This window comes from Melanaphis sacchari, unplaced genomic scaffold (genome assembly GCF_002803265.2).
Source record: "Melanaphis sacchari strain LSU unplaced genomic scaffold, SCAv2.0 Contig106_pilon_pilon, whole genome shotgun sequence".
Lineage (NCBI taxonomy): Eukaryota > Metazoa > Arthropoda > Insecta > Hemiptera > Aphididae > Melanaphis > Melanaphis sacchari.
Window position 1 is genome coordinate 463,565 of NW_020270400.1, and position 23,664 is coordinate 487,228.

The following is a 23,664-nucleotide window of genomic DNA, read 5'->3' on the forward strand; positions in this document are numbered from 1 at the left end:
ATCGCGTTTGGAGAACTAATAGTATAAAGCGAGTTATACATGCACCACGCAACACACATCGTGCATAAAATATTAAATAATATACGCGTACATTTTACTATTTATTTAATGCTAATTATTTTATTATTATTTATGTTTTTTCTAACAAAAATATTCTTATTTGTTATCTTTAAGATCACTCTGTGACCATATACACGTTGTAATATTCATCGGATCATAGCATGTACTCTACGCCCTGTGATAACTAATAGCGCATGCCGGATCTGTAGTAAAATAGCGGTTTACGTTGACACAGTGGCAACAAATCAAACCGTTTGCGAGGCGAAAACGGGATAAAAAATTCGGAAGGGATGTGATAGTCATGTATTTGGGAACAATACGGTTTACAGTCTCTCGGTGCATTAAGCAAGTTAACTACTAAATTAGAGAAATTTATAATAAAGCTCGATTTACGACTTTTTTTTTTTTTTTAAACAGTTAGAATAATCGTAATAGAATTATCACCACAAGTAAATATTTTAAAAACGTATCAACCTAACAAGAATTTATATTTGAATTTAATTATGCACGCAGGTATGGATCTATAGAAAAAATCTAGGACGGAAAGAATTTGTTTAAATTTGTTTAAATATTAATTATTTTAAATACGTTTTTAAATATTATTGAAGTACCAAATCTGTTATATATACGCTTAATGTTAAATTGATAAAAGTATCATAGTTATTTTATTTTTTTATACCTACTTTTTTACTTAATTCATTAAAAAGGCCAGAATCGATATTGTGTATAAATACATAAAAACTGATTGTATTATTTTAAAATTAATTTAATTCCTGTCCAATCAAATTATTAGAATAAATATTTCTATAGCAAGTGTGGAATCATGCATTTGTACGGTATGAGTTCTATGGCATTACCCTGTACCTCGTCTTTGTGTGTACAAGAAACACAGCAGAGTACTCGAAAAATTGTTCGTCCTGGTAGGATTATAATGGAAAAACAAATTGAACACGGAATGAAGCAAACTTACTGCAGTTTATATTATATACTGTAGCAAAGAGCTGCTGAACGACGTCATCAACTACTATACCCGGTATATTATAATAATTGTAATTATTTTGGTATTTTAGGTATAGTCACTACCGTACTGTAATATATAATTAGCGTATTATATTCTACAGAAAATACGTCGTCTGGAAAAAAATCTGATAATTTCGTTGTCTCCGCGGTCTCTGAAAACGTCGTTGAAATCCGGTCGAAACCGTCTTTATAATACATAGTCATTTCATCTACCATCACTAACACCGACGCCACTACCCCTCGACCGGTAGCCGGTCTCGTATCGACGTTATTATAATTTATAGACGCCTCTCCATGCACGCACACGTATACACAAACACACACGATTGTTCACTACGTGTTTTTATTTTCGACTTACGTCATCGCGGTCGCGATACAAGTCTACAGCACCACTCCCGTCGACCGTCGATGAGGATTTCTAAAGTGATTGTCACAATGCTCTTACTACTTAAGCGTGACGCTTTGTATATGTGTACGATTTGGATTCGTTATTATTGAATATTATTATTATTATTATTATTATTACTTTCATCGTAATGGGTCTAGTTCGACGAATTATTTCACGATACCGCGAACGCGGTCACGGGGATTAATGTCAAAGCGCCAGCTAGTCGGTGGCTATGCTATAGTCGAAGCGAGCCGAAGATAAGGGATAATCCTCTGACCGCTATATATCATGTTATATGAATTATACCTACGTGTAATCCGGCATTCTACCGAATCGTCAGAATAAATTATAATCGAAAATAATATTATATTATTATTATGTACACCGGAACTGCGCGTATACGACGTGGAACAATGCGTTCCCGGCAGTACCTACTACCATTGCTACCGCGAAAACCATCGCGCGAGATCACCGCCGTAGACGTTCGACGACCCCATTTTCATATGTTTATATTAAACACGTAAAGTTCTCATCGTATGAGTGTGTGTGTTTTAATATTGTATTCATTCAATTATTATTATGTTTGCTCGGCGAAGTTTATTTATACGGTCCGCTGACGACTGGCGGTGGGTTGCGCGTTTTTCGATCCATTATAACCGATTTTCTTGCGTGTAATATTATTACTTTGAGGTTAATTGTGACCCAAGCCGCCGTTGACCGAAAATTTCGTATGCCCATTACGATAAAACACGCAGACATACCGTCAATCGGTCATCGCTGTCTTATACCGCGGTTGGGTTTACGATTCGATAGTAAAACATCTTGAAAAGTATGCATACCAACAATAAATTACACGCAATACTAGTACAATACAAACATAGCTAATAAATGTACCATCTTCAATATTATTTAAACACGCTAAACAAAAGATGCATTATTTTTTAAATGTTGTTTAAATTTGTAAAGTTAAACTATTTTACATTTTATTAGTTAATATTATAAATGGCGTAGAGCTAACTGCAGTGTCATCGTGTCTCACATTGGGTACTTAAAAAGATAATTTATGGGTTGTCACACGATATAAAACTGTGTTGGGAGTAATATTAAATATGCAGCATAAAAATCGATATTATTTTTAACTTTTCCCATTTATCACAACAAAGAGTGTAACACATCCTATCGAAAGGGTTTTCGTAGCCTACATGAATAAAACAAATTTTCGTCTACTCGTAGTAAAATTCAAAGTATATAATATTGATTATGCACTATATTATATATGTATAAAGAGTATATGCATGTAATGAGTATACATTGATGATACTGTGCACTTTTATTTATATTGATTTTTTCAAAAGGGCTTAAGATAATGGACCGATTTGTCATGACATGTCTACTAGCTGAACCGGTTGAAAAAACGTAATTACCTATTTAAAGTAATAATCGAAATTATGTTCCCAGGGAAGACGAAGAAGATGAAAAAGAAGAAAACGACGAAGAAAAATTAAACGTGAACGACATTTTGGAATGGTTCCCAAGGTCAGTGTCCTCGGACAGCATCGTAGAGTCTACGTATTGTGTAGACTTGGTGAGAAGGTTACCGTCTCCATTGTCCATAAAGGTGAAAGGACGATTCTGCCCCGGTAAGTGCTTTGTGTTATATAATATTTTAAGTTTTTTTTTATTTCTCGAGACTAGTTCCTCCCCATTGTCCACGTAATTCTCATCACGGTCCCTTTGACCAATTGATTATAATTTTCATTCCTACAACTAGTACCTAACGAGCCATTTAAGTGGTTTTGACCATTTCTTTAATAATAATACAAGTACACAGCATCTACATATATCTTATTTTGAAAAGTATACTCTTATAAAAACACAATTGATACAAATCCAATAGACTTATAAAATGTAGTTGGAACAATTGATTTAATTTAAAAATTTAACACAAACAAATAGGAATTATTTTATAACGTTCTGTATTATTTCTAATTTAACGTCGAAAACAATACGGCCCGTTATTGTAGTATTGATGTATATAAAATAGTTAGCATTTTAATTTCAACATGTGTAATGCGTTATGAACGATACAATAATATGCTAGGTATATTATAATATTAAGACCACTATTGTTTAAAAAGAAGTAATTGCTTTCAAATATGAAAATAATGAATAACATAATACAATATACATAAAAAACATTATTGATTGATCCACATAGTGGATCCACTTATCACTCTTAAATGTTATTTTCAAATCTACTTTACGAAATAACTCATGTATTTTATCTATCTGCCATATTAAAATGTATTAAAACAATACATTTAAATTCCCTGTGAAATTTTAGCTTACTGAAGCATATTGTGGACTTAGATCCTTTTATAGATACCTTATATCTGTTAAATGTTAGCAATGGCTAACAATTGACCTTTATTGAGTGTTGCGCAATTGTTAACTTTATAAAAATAAAACCCAACCAACAAATATGTAATATGTTGGCTACCCAGTTATTTTATGTATTTTTTTTTTATATCGATAATGTCTCGATGTCACATATACGAGTTGAAGATATATATAAAAAAAATGTTTAACGATTATATTTCATTATGCATAATATTTCTCGGAACGGTTAATCATGTTATGATTGTTTTTATTTTAAAACAATCTTAAGTAATGAAATAATATGTTTTAAATTGGAGATTCTCATAATTATTATTTACCAATACGTTCATGATAAATACTTAGGTACTTATAGATTAAAAAGCACTTCATTTTCTGTTTAAGAGAACTTATACATTAAGTACCTACTTAATGTATATATAACACATATACATTGTGCGTGCAGCATTTACCATATGAATAATCGGTGTTTAGAAACATGAACAATTTAAAGCTAAAAGATAAGTAGCACAATTTTCGTTTTTGTTGTTTTATTCAGTTCGTTAGTTAATTTCCGTTCAAAACTTTACACTAAAAGTTTAACGAAAGTTGAAAGAAAAATTAACTCACGGAAAATACCAAGCATTCATCAAAATGAAAACTTTTATTATTATTACTTTTTTTTAATACTTCGTCTCTTTGTACATTCATCATACTACGTTAAACATGGAATGATACTTCCACTAGATTTATATTCCATATTATTTATAAATTATAATTTACTATAACATTTTCATCAATATTGCAAAGTTAATTGCCAAAGTGTCTAAAGACCCTTAAAATTTTAAGATTATTAGTATTAAAAAATGTAAAGTTAAAACCGCTACTTTTTTAGATATTTATTCTTTATATTATTAAATTAAATATATTATTTATAAATTTTTATTGTTATATTATTGATGATGAACATGAATTTACAAATATTTATAATAAATTACCTACACCATTATAGTAGATACATACTGTAGTTTGTTGATATGTTAAGTGCATCGATATAATTTTAATTGGTTTTTTTAAATACTTTGGTAATATTTTATTTTAGTTACTTACCTACGCTATTCTTATTCGTTCCTTAAAATATACTATAATTATTAACTATATTATGTTATCCTCATTCACGCAATCGCAGTTTGTACACGTGTCTAAGTGCTTGACGTCCGTGTTTTATTATGACGCATTATACAGAAGTTATCCTTCGTCACTGAATGTCAGAATATGTTTGATGTTTATGCATTATTGTTGTCAATATAAACACGAAAAATATACATATTTTTTGAATATTATTATGAATATCGAAGACAAATATTTTACTTAGCAACTTCGTAGTAATGAAAAATATGTGGAGACATATTTTGTTTGCTTTATGAAAATTCGATGACACAAATATGCTTTTCAATATTTTTATTCTATTTTTTATTTTTTGTACACTCCTAAAAATGGAAATTGTATGTAATGATTAATGACTACCTAATAACAAAACTGTTTATTTAATACTGATCGAAAGCATGCAAATACTTAACAATAATAGAATGGTTTGAAATACAATAAAAGTTTTTATCAGGAGACCTTATAAGATTCAAATTAATAAGTAATTGTCAATTGAACATTGTATTATGTTTGTATAGTGGTGGACAAAGAATACTTTTATTCGTTGTTTTGTTTTACTTTATTTATTTTGAAAACTTGTTTTAAAGCAACAATATGTTAAGGCATTGTATACAAAAGAAAATTAAGTATATTTATTTTTATTATATGTTCATCTTTACGCAATGTAATACTAATAATAAAGAATAATGAAAATAATAGTTCGTCATAGATGATGGGTGAACCATACTGTCGTTGCATACTTTATTATATAAAAGCGATATAACTTAAATAATATCATATAAATGGTTATAGGTAACTTACAAATTATTGTGATAAAATGAGACAGTTAATCTAATTTTAATACTCATTTTATTTCAATCGCTATTATTGAAATGAATGTTATAGAATATCATGTTTACAACGAGAACTATTACGGAAATTTGTCCAAGTAGGAAGGAACTTTTCTTGTTTGTCTGCGAATTTTAAATTTAACTCCAAACTAAACTTTTTTAGATTATTATATATATTTTTTGTTATTTACTTTTCCAAAATGTAATATTTACTATGATTATACTATCATAATATGTACTAAGTACATTGTGCATATACACACTTATATAAAACAATATAATACATTACTATAAATTCAGGGGATAATTTTAATTAATATGCAGTCTATAGAGAGTTTAGTTTTCCTAAAAATTAGTCAATATTATAATAATACCATGAATTTTCTTACGTCAATTTACAATTTTGTAGTATACACGGTGTTATACACTAAACTAGCTACCAAAACTATTATATTCATGTTTAAAAATAATTATGAATAATTCAATTGATAAAATAATAAATTTATTACGAATACATAAACAATTGATTCAAAACTATATTTTATGCGACTAAAATATTTTTGCAAAACAATATAATTATATACGCCTAAATAATATCATTGGTATATTCTTGCCCGTTTAATTTAGACCAACTATAAAAAACAGATAAAGGTAACTTTATTAGTTACTATTATAGATGTTTAGATGGTAACGTTAAAACGGTTTTAAATTCACATATAATTTTGTATTTTAACTGGAAAATAAAATTAAACTATAGTCTATAACTAAGAAAGTATAAGTATCCGTGGGTTTTAAACTATTTAAATGTCATTGTGTATAAATTTTAATTTATGTGTCATTCTTAAAATGTATTTTCTTCCAACGTATGCAATTCATTAGAAATCATTAATCAAGAAATAAGTTAAAAATTAATTTAAAATACACATAAATCTTTTTGTTGAGTTTATCACAAACATTTGTTTAAGATTTTCAGATCTCTCACTTAATTTTTATGTCGGTTGATGGGTAATAGCAATAAATTCAACGTATGCTAGGGTAACACTGAATCCCATCGGAAAATTACGTGAGGAATTTATATTTTTATAAAAAATACACCCACGCGTGAATATATATCACAATGATTTAACGTAATTTAGTCTGGTACTAAATAAATCTACACTGACAAACACAATTTATTATATAAACATTAAATATACAGGAAAAAGTTTATTTCTTCTAAATTTTTTTATCTGTACCTATGTACACGAAAAAATCAGAAAAAATAATGTAATACAAAAATTTCATTATTACTTTATTTACTTTACTTTTTCTCTAATTGTTGTTAATTCTTAACTAGGTATGTTGTATTATTTAATTGTTACTGAGGATTAACTATGTATACTGTCTTATTGTCTTACTGTTCGATTGGGCATTAAAGTCGTTAAATAATTAAATAAATGAATATTGTAACCGTAAATGTTCGATTTACAAGATTCATTCAACCGATAATATTATGCCAATGGTATTTTATTTATTTGTGAAAGGTGAGATTTATTTCCCTATGTAGTATTATAAAGATATAATATGAATGAACATAAAACAAATATTATTTTTGTAATTGTTTGGATTTTATTATTATTTTCAATCATATGTATACTTTGAATAGTATTTTTTATGATAATACATGAATAATACATATAGTTCGATGTATGATGTGAATTATATTCTAAATATCCTGGTAGATAACCAAGTATAAATTTACTTAAAAAATGAATATAGAATAAAATGTCCAGGAGAACACGGAACTATTAATGATGCATTCGTTATATTTATTATTATGATTAATGATGTAATTTAAGTATTGATATAAATACCTAATCATTAACGGACAATACAAACAGTGTTGTAAAAATTAAAAATTTTGCTAATACATTTTCAACTATGACTATAAAATGACTATAAAATTATCTTAATGTTAGCATTGATTTTAGTTTATTCTAAAATCAATGGTAGATAGTAGATACTATACTATTTATAATTAATTATAAATTATAATACCATGCATGCTATGTAATGTGCTATTAGTATACATGCAGGTGTATAAATATTGTAACAAATAAGTTGTCCATTATCGCGATTTATATTGTGTTCTTACTACAACAGTATAGGCTGTATAGACGTTTCTGATGGATGGATATTTTTTCTTTATATTGTACGATTTTCAACACGTCGCAGAGCCCGAAAATATATTATTGTTAATATCTTTCTATAGATTAGACAAATCGATTTTACAACGCAGGCTTGTTTCTAATTCAACAAGCAAATTCAATAAACATTTTTCCCGATTAAAGATAAAAAAAAAAAAGACCGGAATTATAACCATTACCCATCTAGACAATATTGTTAAATGTATCATTGTCTGAAAATAATGAGCATTAACATTATTTCCTAATAAATGTGGCATAATTTAAATGGAGATATCCTAATATAATTGACTAGTCATTTACGTTTATTCTTTAATTTATGTCTTTGTCTCTTTGACGATACCATGTACTTATTCTATAGACATTACATTAGTATAACGAGATCGAATTCACAGAATTTACTAATGTACATGCGGCACTAAAAGTATAAATTTGACGAATTATACTTAAATATACGTTTCTGCCTACATTATTAATCAACTGTAAATTTCAAACATGCCAACACTATGACTGCATTACTAAATACTTGGTATGATGCACATTTGATACGTGCAATGAGATTAGTAATTATTTCTGATTCGTAGTATAAATATACTAATATATTGAACTATCTGAACTTCGTAATAATTTTTTTCGAACGTGAAATAAATTTATTAAATTGAAGATCGTTATTGGTTTCATATAAGATTTAAAAAATTCTTTTACTAGATTACCAATTTAGACAAATTATAATTTTCGAATATTTTTTATTTATATAACTTATAAGGTAACAATTACGTTTTGTTTTACACAAGATTATAATTAATAAAATAACATAATATGTTAAAGAATTGTGTTAATCAATAACACGACTTCATTTATTTAAGATTTGAGTTAATTAGTATAGTATCTAGCTTTTGAGATGTAGTTGTTATATTCAATATATCAATCCTTGTCTACAATGTGTCAAAATTACAATCATACTCTAATGATTTATGGAATTTCCAGTTAAATAATTGTTTATTAATACGATTTATAAATTTGTTTGTTTTTAAGTAAACCCAGCAGACATTCTTAACATCATAATATTAAGGTGTGTATGAATGATCACACATTTAAGAATAAATAGTATAATGGATTCATTCTAAAGTAAATTATAATCATGTTATAATTTATGTGCTTTATTTATTGATTTATTATTTATTTATCTTAAAATTTTGACGGCGATATTAAACCAGGTATTATCACATTATGTATTTGATATTCTAATAATTGTAATTTATTTACCTTTATTTAAATGAATTTATTTATACTCTAATGTAATTTTTACCAATTAAATAGGTCATTGGTTTTTATGTGTTTTTGATAACTACTCTTATCACGATGTATAATTTGGAGATAAGCTAATAAATTTATATTCGAAAAGTTTTAAAACATTTGAAATGATAATTAGAACAACTTAAAAAACCACAATATCTTATCATAAAATCGCAATAAGCGACGTTTGATATCAATAAAAATTATTGGAGTAAAGTTTTATCTCTGAGACTTTAAAGCAAAGTAATCTACACATACGATATCTCATATTTTAATCTATATTTATTTTATATAAACATTTTTTAGACATATGACATAATGCTAAAGTTTCCCAACGCGAAAAAACAAATATAATGATATATTAATAATATGCGTTTACCTTTTCACTGAAACCTATTATGATATTTTAATTAAATAAAAATTTTACAACACTTAGTCTACTGAAACCTCTATTTACTTTAAAGCTTAATATTATGTAAAAGTTTCCGATTATAAAATGTAAATGATTAAGTATGGAGATTTAATCATATTTTGTAACAAAGATTTTAAATTAATTAAAAAAAATTCTATTATATCATTCAAACCAATTTCTATATAATATATGGTAATGTTATGTATTGTTTTTATTTTGAATTAATTTTAGTGAATTATACTGCAGATAGCATTTGAAGTAGATGCTCAAATTTAAAATGAAATGTTTTATAGTACGTATCTTGATGTTTATTTTTATCAAAACTAATACGCTTTATTAAATAATATAAACTTACGATCGCATAATAATATATTTGAATCCAAAGATATACACTTGAAAACATAAACAACTATGGCGAGGATATAGAAAAGGCAAACTGAGTGAATATCAAGATTTTGAGAAAGGTTGTAAAGTTGTTGGACATATGTTACAGGTAACCCGAAAAATAAAATTGATAGAGATGGCGGAAAACCCCTTAGTGAAAAAAAGGACCACGAACGGTGATAAAATATTGTAAAAAGAGAGTATTTGTATATTGTGCACATTGTATACGGTACAATATACGCGCACATATACTTATATGTGCAGTGTAGACTATACCTTGTGTAAAGTGAAAAAAAATGAAAAAGTTTTTTTATACGTTGTATCCATTATTAGGGTTTCCATACTTTGTAAACACATTTTATATAAATCCTGACGGGAAGAAATAAATTATTTTTTGTATGAGTTAGTTATAATACATTAGTGTTTAAAATCCATAGGCTAATAAATTTAATAACATAAAAAGGACACTACGTATGTCTTGTATGAATTAAAATAGTAAACAAAAATTATTTGGGCTTCAAACTTACGTTTTAGGTTAATTAATTTACCACGATTATTTTTGGGCCTTCTATACTCTATCATATAAATTATTATTTTTAATTTGTTTGATATTATGTTTATGGTTGTTTTTAGTTTAACAAAATCATTTACAGTGTTCGTGGAGGTAGTTGATGAAATTACATTTGGTTCTGTTCAAATATACTAAGGATTAAAACTCGTATTTTATTAGCTTAAATTTAATTTGAAATAAAAAAAAAAAACATATAATATATCTATTTAAACACATTAATATTTGCTACAGTTTCTCAAATAATAATTAAATATATTCTATTATACCAATATTGACCAGCCGTTATCAATTTAAATTTTACTTCACAAGTTCATTTAATAACTAATGGTTATAACATTAAAATAGTTATTCAAAGGGATAATGATGTTGATAACGAGGGGTTTAGTGACATTCGAAAAAGATTTTACATCCAAAAGTTTTGAATATATGTAATGATGCGTGTCAAAAAGAATAAGAATTATCAGCAGTACAACTAAGTTGTTCGAAATAGATATAACCAGCTGGGGAATACTCGACATTTCAATTTAAAAAATTATAAATAAAGTACCTATTTATAAGTAAAAATAGCTCTTTTGTGAATGATCAAATTGTAAGAGGTAATAAAATACGTTTATAATATTATTAGTATTATCTTAATTTTACAGTACATCGATAAAAAAATATATTATGACATGTTAATGCAATTAACATATTAAAATAATATTATAAAAAATATTTTGTTTAGTAACTTTTATGATTAATTATTTATTTTTAAACAATGCTTAACTTTCTATTATTAATCCCAATTATACAGACTTATATTATGCGCACCAACTGTCTTAAAATTATTCTTCATAATATTGCAATTTAACGAATTGCCATTAACATGCACATATTTTAACAAATGTAAGACATGCTACACAAATATAAAATACAATCATTGAATATTAAAACTCTAATTTATTAATTTTTGTCTAAATATTTATGTTTTATAAATCCATAGCAATTCGTTTCAAATGATACTTTGCGTAATCATTTTTGACATCTTATTTACACGTTAATAGGAATTACCCTGCCAAAAAGATTAAATTTTAAAACTTTTTATATCTTGAAAAATGCATATATAGGTATATATATTTATATATTTATTATATTTATAAAATATGCCAGCTTAGATTACAAATAGAATAAATTTGTTTTTTTTTTTACAGGTTTACGTACTTCAAAATTAATTCTAAATTGTTTGCAAAAGAAAAATAATTGATAGTTAGATTATTTTATTAGCATATTAATTATTTTTAAAAATAATAATAAAAAATAAATCAAAACTCATGAAAATGTAATATTATAATACGGACATTTTACGTATGTGTTATTATTTGAGGTCTAAAATTTATTATCAGCTTTTGTTTTAATCGATTCATAACATATTATGCTTAATCGATATAATAAAATAAAGTTACTTATCAACTGTAAGAAAAATAGAATATTCTTTAATCGATAAAAAGTTATTTTATATGAAATACTAATACTACTAGATAGTAATAATTGATTGCATAATTAGTTATGGTATAATTTAAACAAGCAGGGCTTATAAATAATTAATTAATAATCAATTATGAAAACTCTCTCAATATAATTTTTAAGAATAAAATATACAGTCTACATAGATAATTTATGCATAATATGTAGATGTGCTAAGATAGAAGAAAACTCCATAAATAGGGGTTACACGAATAAGAAAATTAGTGGCACTTAACTTGGAATTAATTAGAATTCAATAATAAAAAAAGTAAGTAAGTAAAAATAAATTACAACATTGATTTTTTTTTTTTTTTTTTTTTTTTATCAGCCACGAGAAGTTTCAGGGAATGCAAAAAGGATATATAAGCCATTTATGAGTAGTTTGTGATGTATTCATAAAAGAAAAACTATTTGTGTAAAAATTTCAGTTTTATTCCAAATTGAATTAATACCAATGTTATTGTGAAGGTGTAACTTAAAGGCAAAGTATGAAGCGTTATTAACAGTATAGATTAAAGATAATTTAAAATAATATTTTAGTAAAAAACTTTAAAAGTATTAAATTTATTTTTAATATTTATCATGTGTTCTTATACACATATACTATATGTTTTAGGATAGGATAGATACTATAGTCTTATAATAAATCGATTTATTTGTTAAATTGCAGTAAAAAATTAATATACCTAAAGTCTTGCAATTTTCACTTATTTAATTTCCATTTAATAGATAGACATATTAATTTAATTTTTACTTAATACCTAAGTCTTGATTAAGATTTATTAAATGATCGATGTATTTATTTCTATATGTATTAGCATAAATCATAATACACCTATACATATGAAACTTAATCTACAACTAAATATGATACTTACATTAAATATTTATATATAATTCTCGGAATATAGTACACAGGATGCAGTTCTAAAAATGTAATTATTACACGACAGTAATCACTACATTTTGACGTATTGTCTAAAATGATTTATGAAACCGAAATATTATAACTATCTATATAGGTACGTTATAATTAGTACTTATTACATACTATAGATTTGATTACTGCTATTATATTCTTCAGATTTTCATTTCCTTGCTAGGCAATTTGACCCCATTTTCTTTAAAATATTAGTTCATCCAAAAAATTCAATGCTGATTATCATTTTGATATCGATAGTAATAAAAACAAGATTATAATATTTCAGAAACCAATAAATCTGCGCAGCTTTATTCATATATATATTAATTAATGTATTATAATTTATAGTAAATGTAATTATTAACGCAATATTGATCTATTTATTAGAAAATAAATATTAACAAAAAAAAGTGATTGAAGAATTTCTAAATATGTACTGCTTTTTCTAAAAAATTTTTATTTTGATATCTTTTGTTACTACATTTGAGACACTCGTGTCTTATATATTATAAACCAAACGTGGGTGTTATTTTATTATAAAAACATATTTTGTGATCAGTGTTCAACCTTAACATCCTTAACATCATCAAAAATATATTATTATTGTTATTTTACCTAAACGAAATATTATTTTAAGAATAGTGCCTACATGCCCAAAACTTGCCTGAAAATATTTAATGCAGAAATAATATGAAGCGATTATGAGTACCCAAGTAAAATGCATAATGCGTATTATGTTGCACAGTAATGAAAAAATATTCATGTTTCTATAACTAACCAAAATAATGAAATAATTTATTATTTTTTTATTATTATACCAAAATATATTTATCGATGATGATATAATAATTAAATTAATTTTATTTGAATGTTTTTTATTATGTATACAATGTATACTATACATAATACCTATATTTTAAAATATAATTATTTAATTATAATTATTGGTGCGTATAAAAATATTAAATAATTACTTATATAATTATTAGTTATTCAAAAATCTGATATAAATTAATAAACTTTTATTTTCAACTTAAAAAGTTTTTTATAAAAATTGTTTACCATGGTTTTTTGCGTCTAAAAACTTTATAGCTTTTAAAAACTTATATAATAGTGTAAAGATTTACTAAGTCATTTTTTAAACCTCAATATTTGCATTTTTGTACAAAACAAAAAGTTACGTAAATATACATAACAGTTTTTTTCGACTCAATTACTATAATAATTTAACATTTTTGTTTCAAAATCTCATCAAGTGAATAAATGCCACATACTTTACAACATTTAGTAAGTACTAAATGATCTGTTTATTTTTAATTTATTCAATTTAAATAATTATAGAACACGAGTTTTTTAAACATATTTGAACTTAATAAGAACTTTTTTTAGGTTTAAATACTTTAAATATATTTAATAACTGTACATTCAAATTATTATAATACAGCAAATTAATCCTATAATCAGTAAAATACATAATAAACCATAATACACATCAATTATTTATTATGTATAAATGTAAGTAGTAAATTTACATTAAGAGTTTCTGTGTTATTCAACTTTTAATTTTATTTAATTAAATATTTTTTTACTTAATAGTTCATAGCATCGTAGGGCGTTGTCATTTGATAATATGTTTAACAATGGTATTGTTGGAATTGTGAAAAAAAAATTATCAGGTAACAACAAACTACGTTTATTATAATTATGAAACATATTTTTTTTTGTAAAAATAAATTCTACACGGATGTTAAACATATATATGAGAAATTAAATTATATGTTATACATTTTAGAGTTCATATTTTATATAGACACATTAATTCTTCTATGATTTAAATGTATTAATCAAGTATTAAAGGTTTTAAACATTTTTAATCAAATTATTAATAAACATGTCGTTATTTTACTATTGTCAATATAATTAAAAAAATATTGAAAAAATTATACTGTACATATTTTTTACCAGGTAAACAAATAATTGAAAATTATGCATTGTTTATAAAATTAAATAAATAACACAAAATTAATAATTTAACGGATTATGTTCATTTGGTATACGTTAATACAATTGCAATTATGTAAGTGCTGATGTCTGAAATGTTTGATGAAATTGATTGATTAAAATTAACATTTACAGGTTTATAGAATTTTAAGTACAATTAAAATTAAATGCTCAGTAAAACCGTCAGAGTTAGTAAAATTGATTTTATATACATTTTATGAAATTTAAATTTATAGAATTCATTATAGATAATTTATTACACGTTAAAATTGTCTTTATTAAAGTCGACATTTACAAGACTAAAACAGTTTCTAAGGGCGCGTCATATTATCCCAAAAGAATTACGGAGTATTGGAAATAAGATTTGGAAAGAGATTTTTAAATGTGTTTACTTGGAAACAAAAAAAAAGATGTATAAATGACTTAAAATATGCTAAACTAATTAATAAAAACGTATACTAAAAATGGAACTATAGAAATAAAATATAATATAAGATTTTTCTTTACATTCGGTTAACAACCCTTAATTAACTGAAAACATACTAAATTAAATAATAGCAAGGATGATTTAATTGTTATCGCATTGATTGACGTTAAATTCATTATTAATTTATAAAGATAAAAATGTTTTTATAAACAATTTTAATTACTTATCTGTGTATTTATTATAAAACTAATAATTATTATTAAATTGTGCGCATTGTAATTATTTTATAAATTTTTACAATTTATACATAATAATATGTATATAATAACAGAACAAATATAACCTTAAAAAAATATTTTTATGCTTAAATAATTTTACATTATATTCATCCATAGACCATAGTAATACCGTAGTGTGCCTAATATATCATCGAATTATGATAAAATAATTAAATTATAATGCATATTTACTTGTAAGTTATGTGGTTTAAAGTCATTCCCAATATTACTATGGTCAGTGATTTCAAGTTTCAACCAACCGGTTTTTACATCGAAAATAACGACAATATATCCTTAAAAAGACACACACTAAATCTTGTTTTTATTTCAAACTTTTTCAAAATTTAATTAAATACTGTCGTCGCAATTGAAACAATGAATATATTGTAATACGATAATACTCATAGTATATATTATTATAGAATTATCTCATTTTAATTGCTATATGTTTTTACCAGTCAATTGAATATACAAGTGTTGTAAACAATTTATTTTTATTTTTTACATAATAATATGATACAAATTTTTATGCTCTTAATACATAATATAAAAAAAAATTTAAAAAAATATATATATAATTAATTACAAAAACATAAATAATACATTTTTTTTATAAAAACAGTTAATAGTATAAAAACTTTGAATAAATAAAAATTCACATAGGCATTATACAAAAAAATAAAATATACAATAATAGATTAAGATCTTTGATTAATAATTTAAAATATTAAATTGGTTATTAGGTTTTTGGTTATAGAGCTCCGAAATTAATTCTCTTAAAAAGTATAAAGTATACACTCACTTATACGCTTAAGCACAGATATGCTTTAAAAATATGCACTCATTATTTTTCTACTCATAATTTTTAGAAGTAAAAATATTGAATTAAAAAATATTTTTTTATTTTATTATTTTTACTAGGTATATATTTATTAATAAAAATGGAACATTTTATATCAACTAGGAATATGAAAAACACAATACAATAATACCTAGTGAAAACTTTCAAAATAAATATAAATTATTATGTATTTTTTTTATTATAAAATTGTCAATGTATATTACAAATATATCATAAATAATTATCAGATATGCTTTAAATAAATAGTATAAGATTAAAAAATATTTTCTTAAAACTACAAAATCACTAAATATGCAAAAAATGCATTATAAACTATTAATATTTTTTTCATAGCGTCAAGAAGTTAATTTCTAGTTTACTTAGTAATAAATCTAATAGCCCAAAAAAGCATACAAATGGAATAACTTCCAAACCCTACTTGTCAATATCACAAGGTTCAAATATATCACTGCATAATAGTCACAGATTTTTGCATTGATCGATGCCACCAGTCAGCATCCTCTCGGGCGTCTCTCGTCTCTTCCCTGCTCGTCGTCGTCTCACAGTCACTCAAGCTCACCACATTGCGGTACCTTTCAGTACATTACTCTCATTAATTGCATCAACTGCAGCACAATCTTTTGCCAACCTCGAGAAATCTACTCCCCAGTGCCGAGACGAATGACCTATAATGATCGTGTCGAGATTGTTTTGCTGCTCCTGTTGACTTTGCGTGTACCGTTTTTGTCATTAACTTCAGCACGTCACCGTCATATCCGGCTGCCGCGTCCGAAAACATGTTGATATTAAACATCTCGAATCGCGTACATACAGGCTTCAGCTGTCATTACGTGTTTTGCATTTCTTTTGTATTTAATATTAAATTATTGCACATGAAAAACGATTCTGAATGGAGACGGTATTAGGTAATTTATTTTATTAGTAGGTACTTAATATTAGAGTAGATTGATTTACGTAATTTATATAAAAAAATATGTTTATCATATTATTAATATTTAATCATTATTATAACATATAGTTATACCGCATTATATTTTTGTAATTAACTTTTGAGTCAATACCACTTTATCATAAAACTGTACTGTGATATATGGTAGGTATACATAGAACCTATATCATAGGTAATATGTTAAAATTAATATATATATTTTTAAATGATGCCATAACATATAATAAAATTCATAATAAACATAAAAATTTTAATTTCTCACGAACAATATTTTTGTATTAAAACAAAATAATTAACATCGTTATTTATTGTTTAAAAATATATAATTTCGTCAAAATTTAAAAAGTATATATTTCTAGATTATTTGATTTCAATATCAACTACTTATGAGCAATCTTAATAATTTTACATTTTATAAATCGTCATCTATTAATTTATTTTGTTCTAGCTATTTCAAAATAAACTTATTTTTGATTATTATATGAATCAAAAACTTATGTGAAACCCTGTATTAAATTCTCATATATTAAATAAAAAAATTAAACATTTTTTTTTTTTCATGAATTTCTAACTAAAAATAATTAAATATTGTTGAAAATTTAAACGCCTATAAAAAAATATTGTGACTAAAAATTCAAGTATTTTTGCTGACAGTAATGTTTTATCGGCGTTTATAAAAAAAACTAAAATAATGAAAAATTGTATACGTTTAAAATAGTTTAAAAAGAGTTAAAATATTTTGAAAATTATATTATACTGATAAAATTGATCATACAAACATTTAGTGAAAATTTAAAATATCTATACAACTATTTGTATATGATTAACTATGTAAAAACAAAAAAATACAATAAAATCAATTTTTTCAAAAATTATTTTTGTATAAAAATTTCCGTTTTCTCTTATTTTGAAAAATACTAAGAATTTTAATATTTAACCTCTCAAAAAAAACAAAATAAATCTAATTTTCTGTTAAAAAAACAACCCTTAAATTTGAAGATTGAATTGAATTATTCTTTCATCTATACTTATTGTGAATATAAACACCAAAAATATATGCAAATCATTTTAAAATCAACACATTCATCACTCAGCTCAGAACCTAAAACGTTTAACAAATTTTATTGTTACTTAATATGTGAAGTTTTTATTTCATATTTTTTTAACAATTATCAATAACTCACTATATACTTGTAATACTATTTTTATAACATAACAACAATAACGTTATTCTATAATATGTTATATATATTAAGTAATCAAAATGTTGATAATTGACACATTATATAATATTATACATGAATACAATATATTATACAATTGTGTATAATTTAAGAATTATGGTTTTTATACATTTGGTTTGTAGTTAATATAGCTAATGTACCTTGTATTTATATAAAATTCAGAATAAGTAGATTTCATTAGGTAAGGTAATTTAATAAATATACCATAAAAGTTTGATAGATTAACAAAAATAAAAAAATTCTGATACAATTGGTGACATCATTATGTATGTACTATTATAATATCAGACATTTAAAATACATAATTAATGTTTTATAATAATATGTATACGATTTTACTAATTTGTACATTTTTTTGAAATAGCAAAATAATTATTAGAAAATAATAATCGAGCTCAATCAATGGAAAATCAAACAAAATAAATGCCTCTCTCTAATAATAAATCAATTGGCTAATAGATCATTGAACATCGATTGTGGTCAAAAGATTGGAATAAGTATTTTTATAATTAATTTTAATATTAAAATTTTAACTCATAATACTAATGTAAACATTAGTATTATTATAATATTTATTTAAATCCATCTAAACTTTTAATATCTCGAAATATTGCAGGGTTTCGACACCCGTGGGATTTACCATGCACTCCGTCTATAAAACAATGAATTCCTTTGTTAAGAATACAAAGTACCAATCGTTGACCTTAAAAAGGAAATAATTAAAAACATCCGCAAACAGTAATTTCTCTTAAATTTTCGTTAAGAAAAAAACCAAAAGTCGTTCAACTGTGAGTACCGTGTAACCTAAATAATTTAGGTCAGGGCGGACAAAATTTAAAACTATAGTAGACGTCTGTGACCAGACGTTTTGAATTCAAACCGGTATGTAAACCAATCGGCTATCGATTCTCATTAAACGGTCGATACACACTCGTTTATACGTTTATATATATTACAATATATATTATACCCACATGTTGTGATTTAATTATTGTGCAATTTTCACGTTAAACATAATCCTTGAACTCAAAAATAATAAAATTAATACAGAAAGGTGAAAAATTATACTGTTTGATCGTAAACATCATAACAAGTGTGATCTTTTCCATCATAAATGTTCGTTTTTCTTTCTCATTCACTTCATCATTACTCATTGGTAGACCTTAGATTACATTAGGTACATACAGTATTAAATAACATGACATGAAAAGTGTCATACACGATTATTTGCTTCCAAATAGTAAAATCAATGGAAGATAAAGCCAGACATTTAATTCTACCCTAAATCGAGGTGAAAACGTTATCTTTCACGTGTACCTAGTTTTTTAACATATTTCAAAAATCATGAAACAAACATAAAGACTTTAACGCTCTAATTTATCCTAGCTCAATGAAGATTACCTTATTTTTAATTATAAATATTAAAATTTAAATAAACTCAAACTGAATCTGAGGGTGTTAGGTACTCGGTTGGCCCGCTTAAATGCAGAATTTTGGTGTGTTGGTGTGTTGTGTTATTAAAATATGAACGGGATAATAAATCATTACACTCAAAAAGTGAGTACTTTTAAAACCACGCTTGTTGACATTTTTTAGACAGTTTTTACGCTTCGAAAAAATGTTGAAATAATCAAAAAATGACTTCTTTTGAGTATTATCGAAACTGGAATTCCAATGTACGAGTATAAAGTATTATAAATGTATTATACAAAACTTTATAAGAGCGTCCTTTAACCGCATAACAAATCACATATAACAAAAATCAATAATACATTAAATACCTCACTTCTCAGGGAATCTATGACATCGTATAATAAATAATAATATTGTCGGATGGTTGAATTTAATTTTGCGAAAAATATCATGTGCCTAAACATATAGACTCCCACATACATTGATCATCGCTTAAAAATTAAAATAGATTGGGTTAGATGGATGTATGCGCTTGCTAAATATATATATTATTATGTATATTAATACAAATATTACATACGCGCACCATCGAAAATATTATTATTACAATTAATAATGTTATAACTTTATAAGCAATATTGCTGGCATCCCGTGTGCTAATCGTGTACTTTGCAGCATTAGTATATTATAATGATGATGATAATAATAATAGCAATAATCGTTTCACCCGAACGCGCCTCGGGGGTATTGGAATTGGTGAGGAGGGGTCCGAACCACTATGCCGTGAGAATCCGGGTAGTTACCCCGACCCCCCCGTATTTTGCATTTTTTTTTTTTTGTCGTCGCGCGCGACGCACTGCTACAACGGCGGTGGCGGACGTTATAAGTTATAACCAGTGCGTCCAGAGGAATGTCTGGTACAGCAACAGCAGCAGCCGTATGCACACACACAATGCAACCGGATTGGGTCTTAAGTATAGTGTTTTTTTTCCTTCCTCTTTGTGAAAATAATGTCCGTTGATTGGCGTCCGGTGTGCCCGTTTTCTTCGGTTTTTTTTTTTTTTAATTTAATGTTTCCACTTTAAATACAGAAGATCGTGTGTGCGTGTGCGTGTCGGTTGTCGCGGCGGCGACGGTGACGTTCCGATCACCAAGGAAACTGGTTTTTGTCGCACATAAGCGCGTGCGGGGTCCCCGGGGGCGATCGATCGCGAATACGCGCGCGCTAGGTCCCCTGCACGCCTTCTCCTCGTCGCTACACTGCACTCTCTCATACAAGCCTCCTCTGCCTTCTCTGTCGCCGATGTTTATATTTATATATATAATATAATAAATCGCATTGTCTCTACAGTCCGCGCACAGTGCTACCCCCAGACTCAAGTCGCATACTCGACCCCGACGCTTTGAAAAATACGTATAACTATTATTATTATTATTATAGACCGACGCGTTGTATGATGACGATGTGATACGACGAGGAACATTAAATTATATTAATATATATATAAGGACAATTACTATAATTTTATGTTACTACAGAGAAATCCGGCTCGGCTCGGCGACAAAAGGTTCGACGCTCGCGTATAGCGCGCAGTCCACGACGGAACGTGCGCGCACCGCGTGCAGGCGAAGACGATTATTATTATTAGTAGTAGTATTATTATTATACTACCATTCCGCTGCGATGAAATTGCACAACTCGTCGTCTGACCGATCGCCGTTTACGGTGCCATTGACGTCCCGACCAAGTCGTATATAGACGCACGTATCACAATAATAATAATATTATTACATATTATAATAATTTATACGTATCTCCGTATAATTTATGTGTGCTGTGTATAATAAACCCGATGCATATTACAATAATATAATACGCTTACAGAGTACCTAGCATATATACGTATATAATAATATTATACACTGCAGTACTTGCAGGCTGCAGCTTGAGCAATTGCAACAGCTGGTGCGCACGAGCCGTTGGGTCCACCGCGAGAGGACTCGCGCGCGTGTGACCGTGACGCGAGAGATCTAATGGACCGTTTTAATATTATTATTATTATTATTATTATGTATTTATATATTATTAAATATACACTGCGGGTAAAAAGTACAGATATAAATAATATGTATATATATAGGTATAATACGGTATATATTAGGCATATATGTATATATGTATACGCGTGTATATTGTGTATGTATAGGTACCTACGTAAAAATACGTACGTGTTGATGTGTATAATAGATATAGATATTTGCGTGGGCACGACACGACGCGTTTATACTGGCCAAAAGGGGGATTCGAGTGGATATTTCGCTCGAAGCGAACAATTAAAACGTAGGTATACACACAACGAGTTTTACACGTACTCGGGCGCCGCAATTTCAACGGGTGAAAAGGTTAATTTCCGACGGGATTTTATAATATTATGTTGGCGTAGGTACGCACTGTAGGTTTATACTATAAACTAAAGTCTATAATATAATGTAAGTATAATAGTATGTTATACCTTATAATGTTTATTAAGTGCTGCTCCATACGTATGTGTGTGTGATAAATTCTTTCGATATACTTTATAATTTTCCAGGTTAGATTGCGAAATGTTTTATGGCTTGCTAAACATTGCGCATTCATCTGTACATATACGACTGTGTAATGCAATTACACGCACTTAGAGACTGACTACACGAAGGGTTGCAAAAAAATTCAACGTTTTCGTTTAAAATTCAGTTTTTTTGGTCTAGCATAAATTGGTTTGTTAGTGGGTTAGTTTGTCAAATTAAATTATTCCGAGTCAAATGCATTACTCGTATGAGACAGCATGTGAAAATTATACTGGAAGGTTATATTTATTTATATAACATTAATTATTATTACTGACACTCGTGAACGCGGCCTCATCGTGATTTCATAATTGGTTTATATTTAGTTTTAAATTTGGTCCATCTAACCAGATATTTGCAAAACTATTTAAAACCTACTTTGCTAAAATACTATTTCTGTGACTATTACTTTTACATAATGTTGTTTAATGATATTGTATAACCTACAATTAAGTGAAAAAATAGTTCAGCTTTAAGGAACACGAATATATTAACAACATAAAAATAGACTGGACATCTCGAACCCGACTGGTATGTGTATATAGGATAATATACTATATATCTAGTCAAATTGCCGTGAACCCATGAACAACTTTCAATATTATTATGAGTGAATAATACGTCTGAAGGCGTCAATTAAGGTTTATTATTTAGAAAACAAACATATCTATTTCATTTTCTCGATTATTAAATTGTTTATTATATTTTGATCAATCAATTAGATATTATTTAGATGAAAAATTTCAAGTTAGATGAATATAACAATAATAA

The 23,664-nt window shown here is 26.3% G+C and overlaps 1 protein-coding gene across 1 annotated transcript in view; it reads left to right on the forward strand.

Moving 5' to 3' along the window:
- LOC112603338 (ankyrin repeat and fibronectin type-III domain-containing protein 1) overlaps window positions 1-23,664 on the forward strand; it is a 138,428-nt gene that overhangs the window by 64,001 nt on the left and 50,763 nt on the right. The window contains exon 5 of the mRNA XM_025351856.1: window positions 2,927-3,108. Coding sequence (XP_025207641.1) covers window positions 2,927-3,108 — 182 coding nt within the window. The remainder of the gene's footprint in view (window positions 1-2,926; window positions 3,109-23,664) is intronic.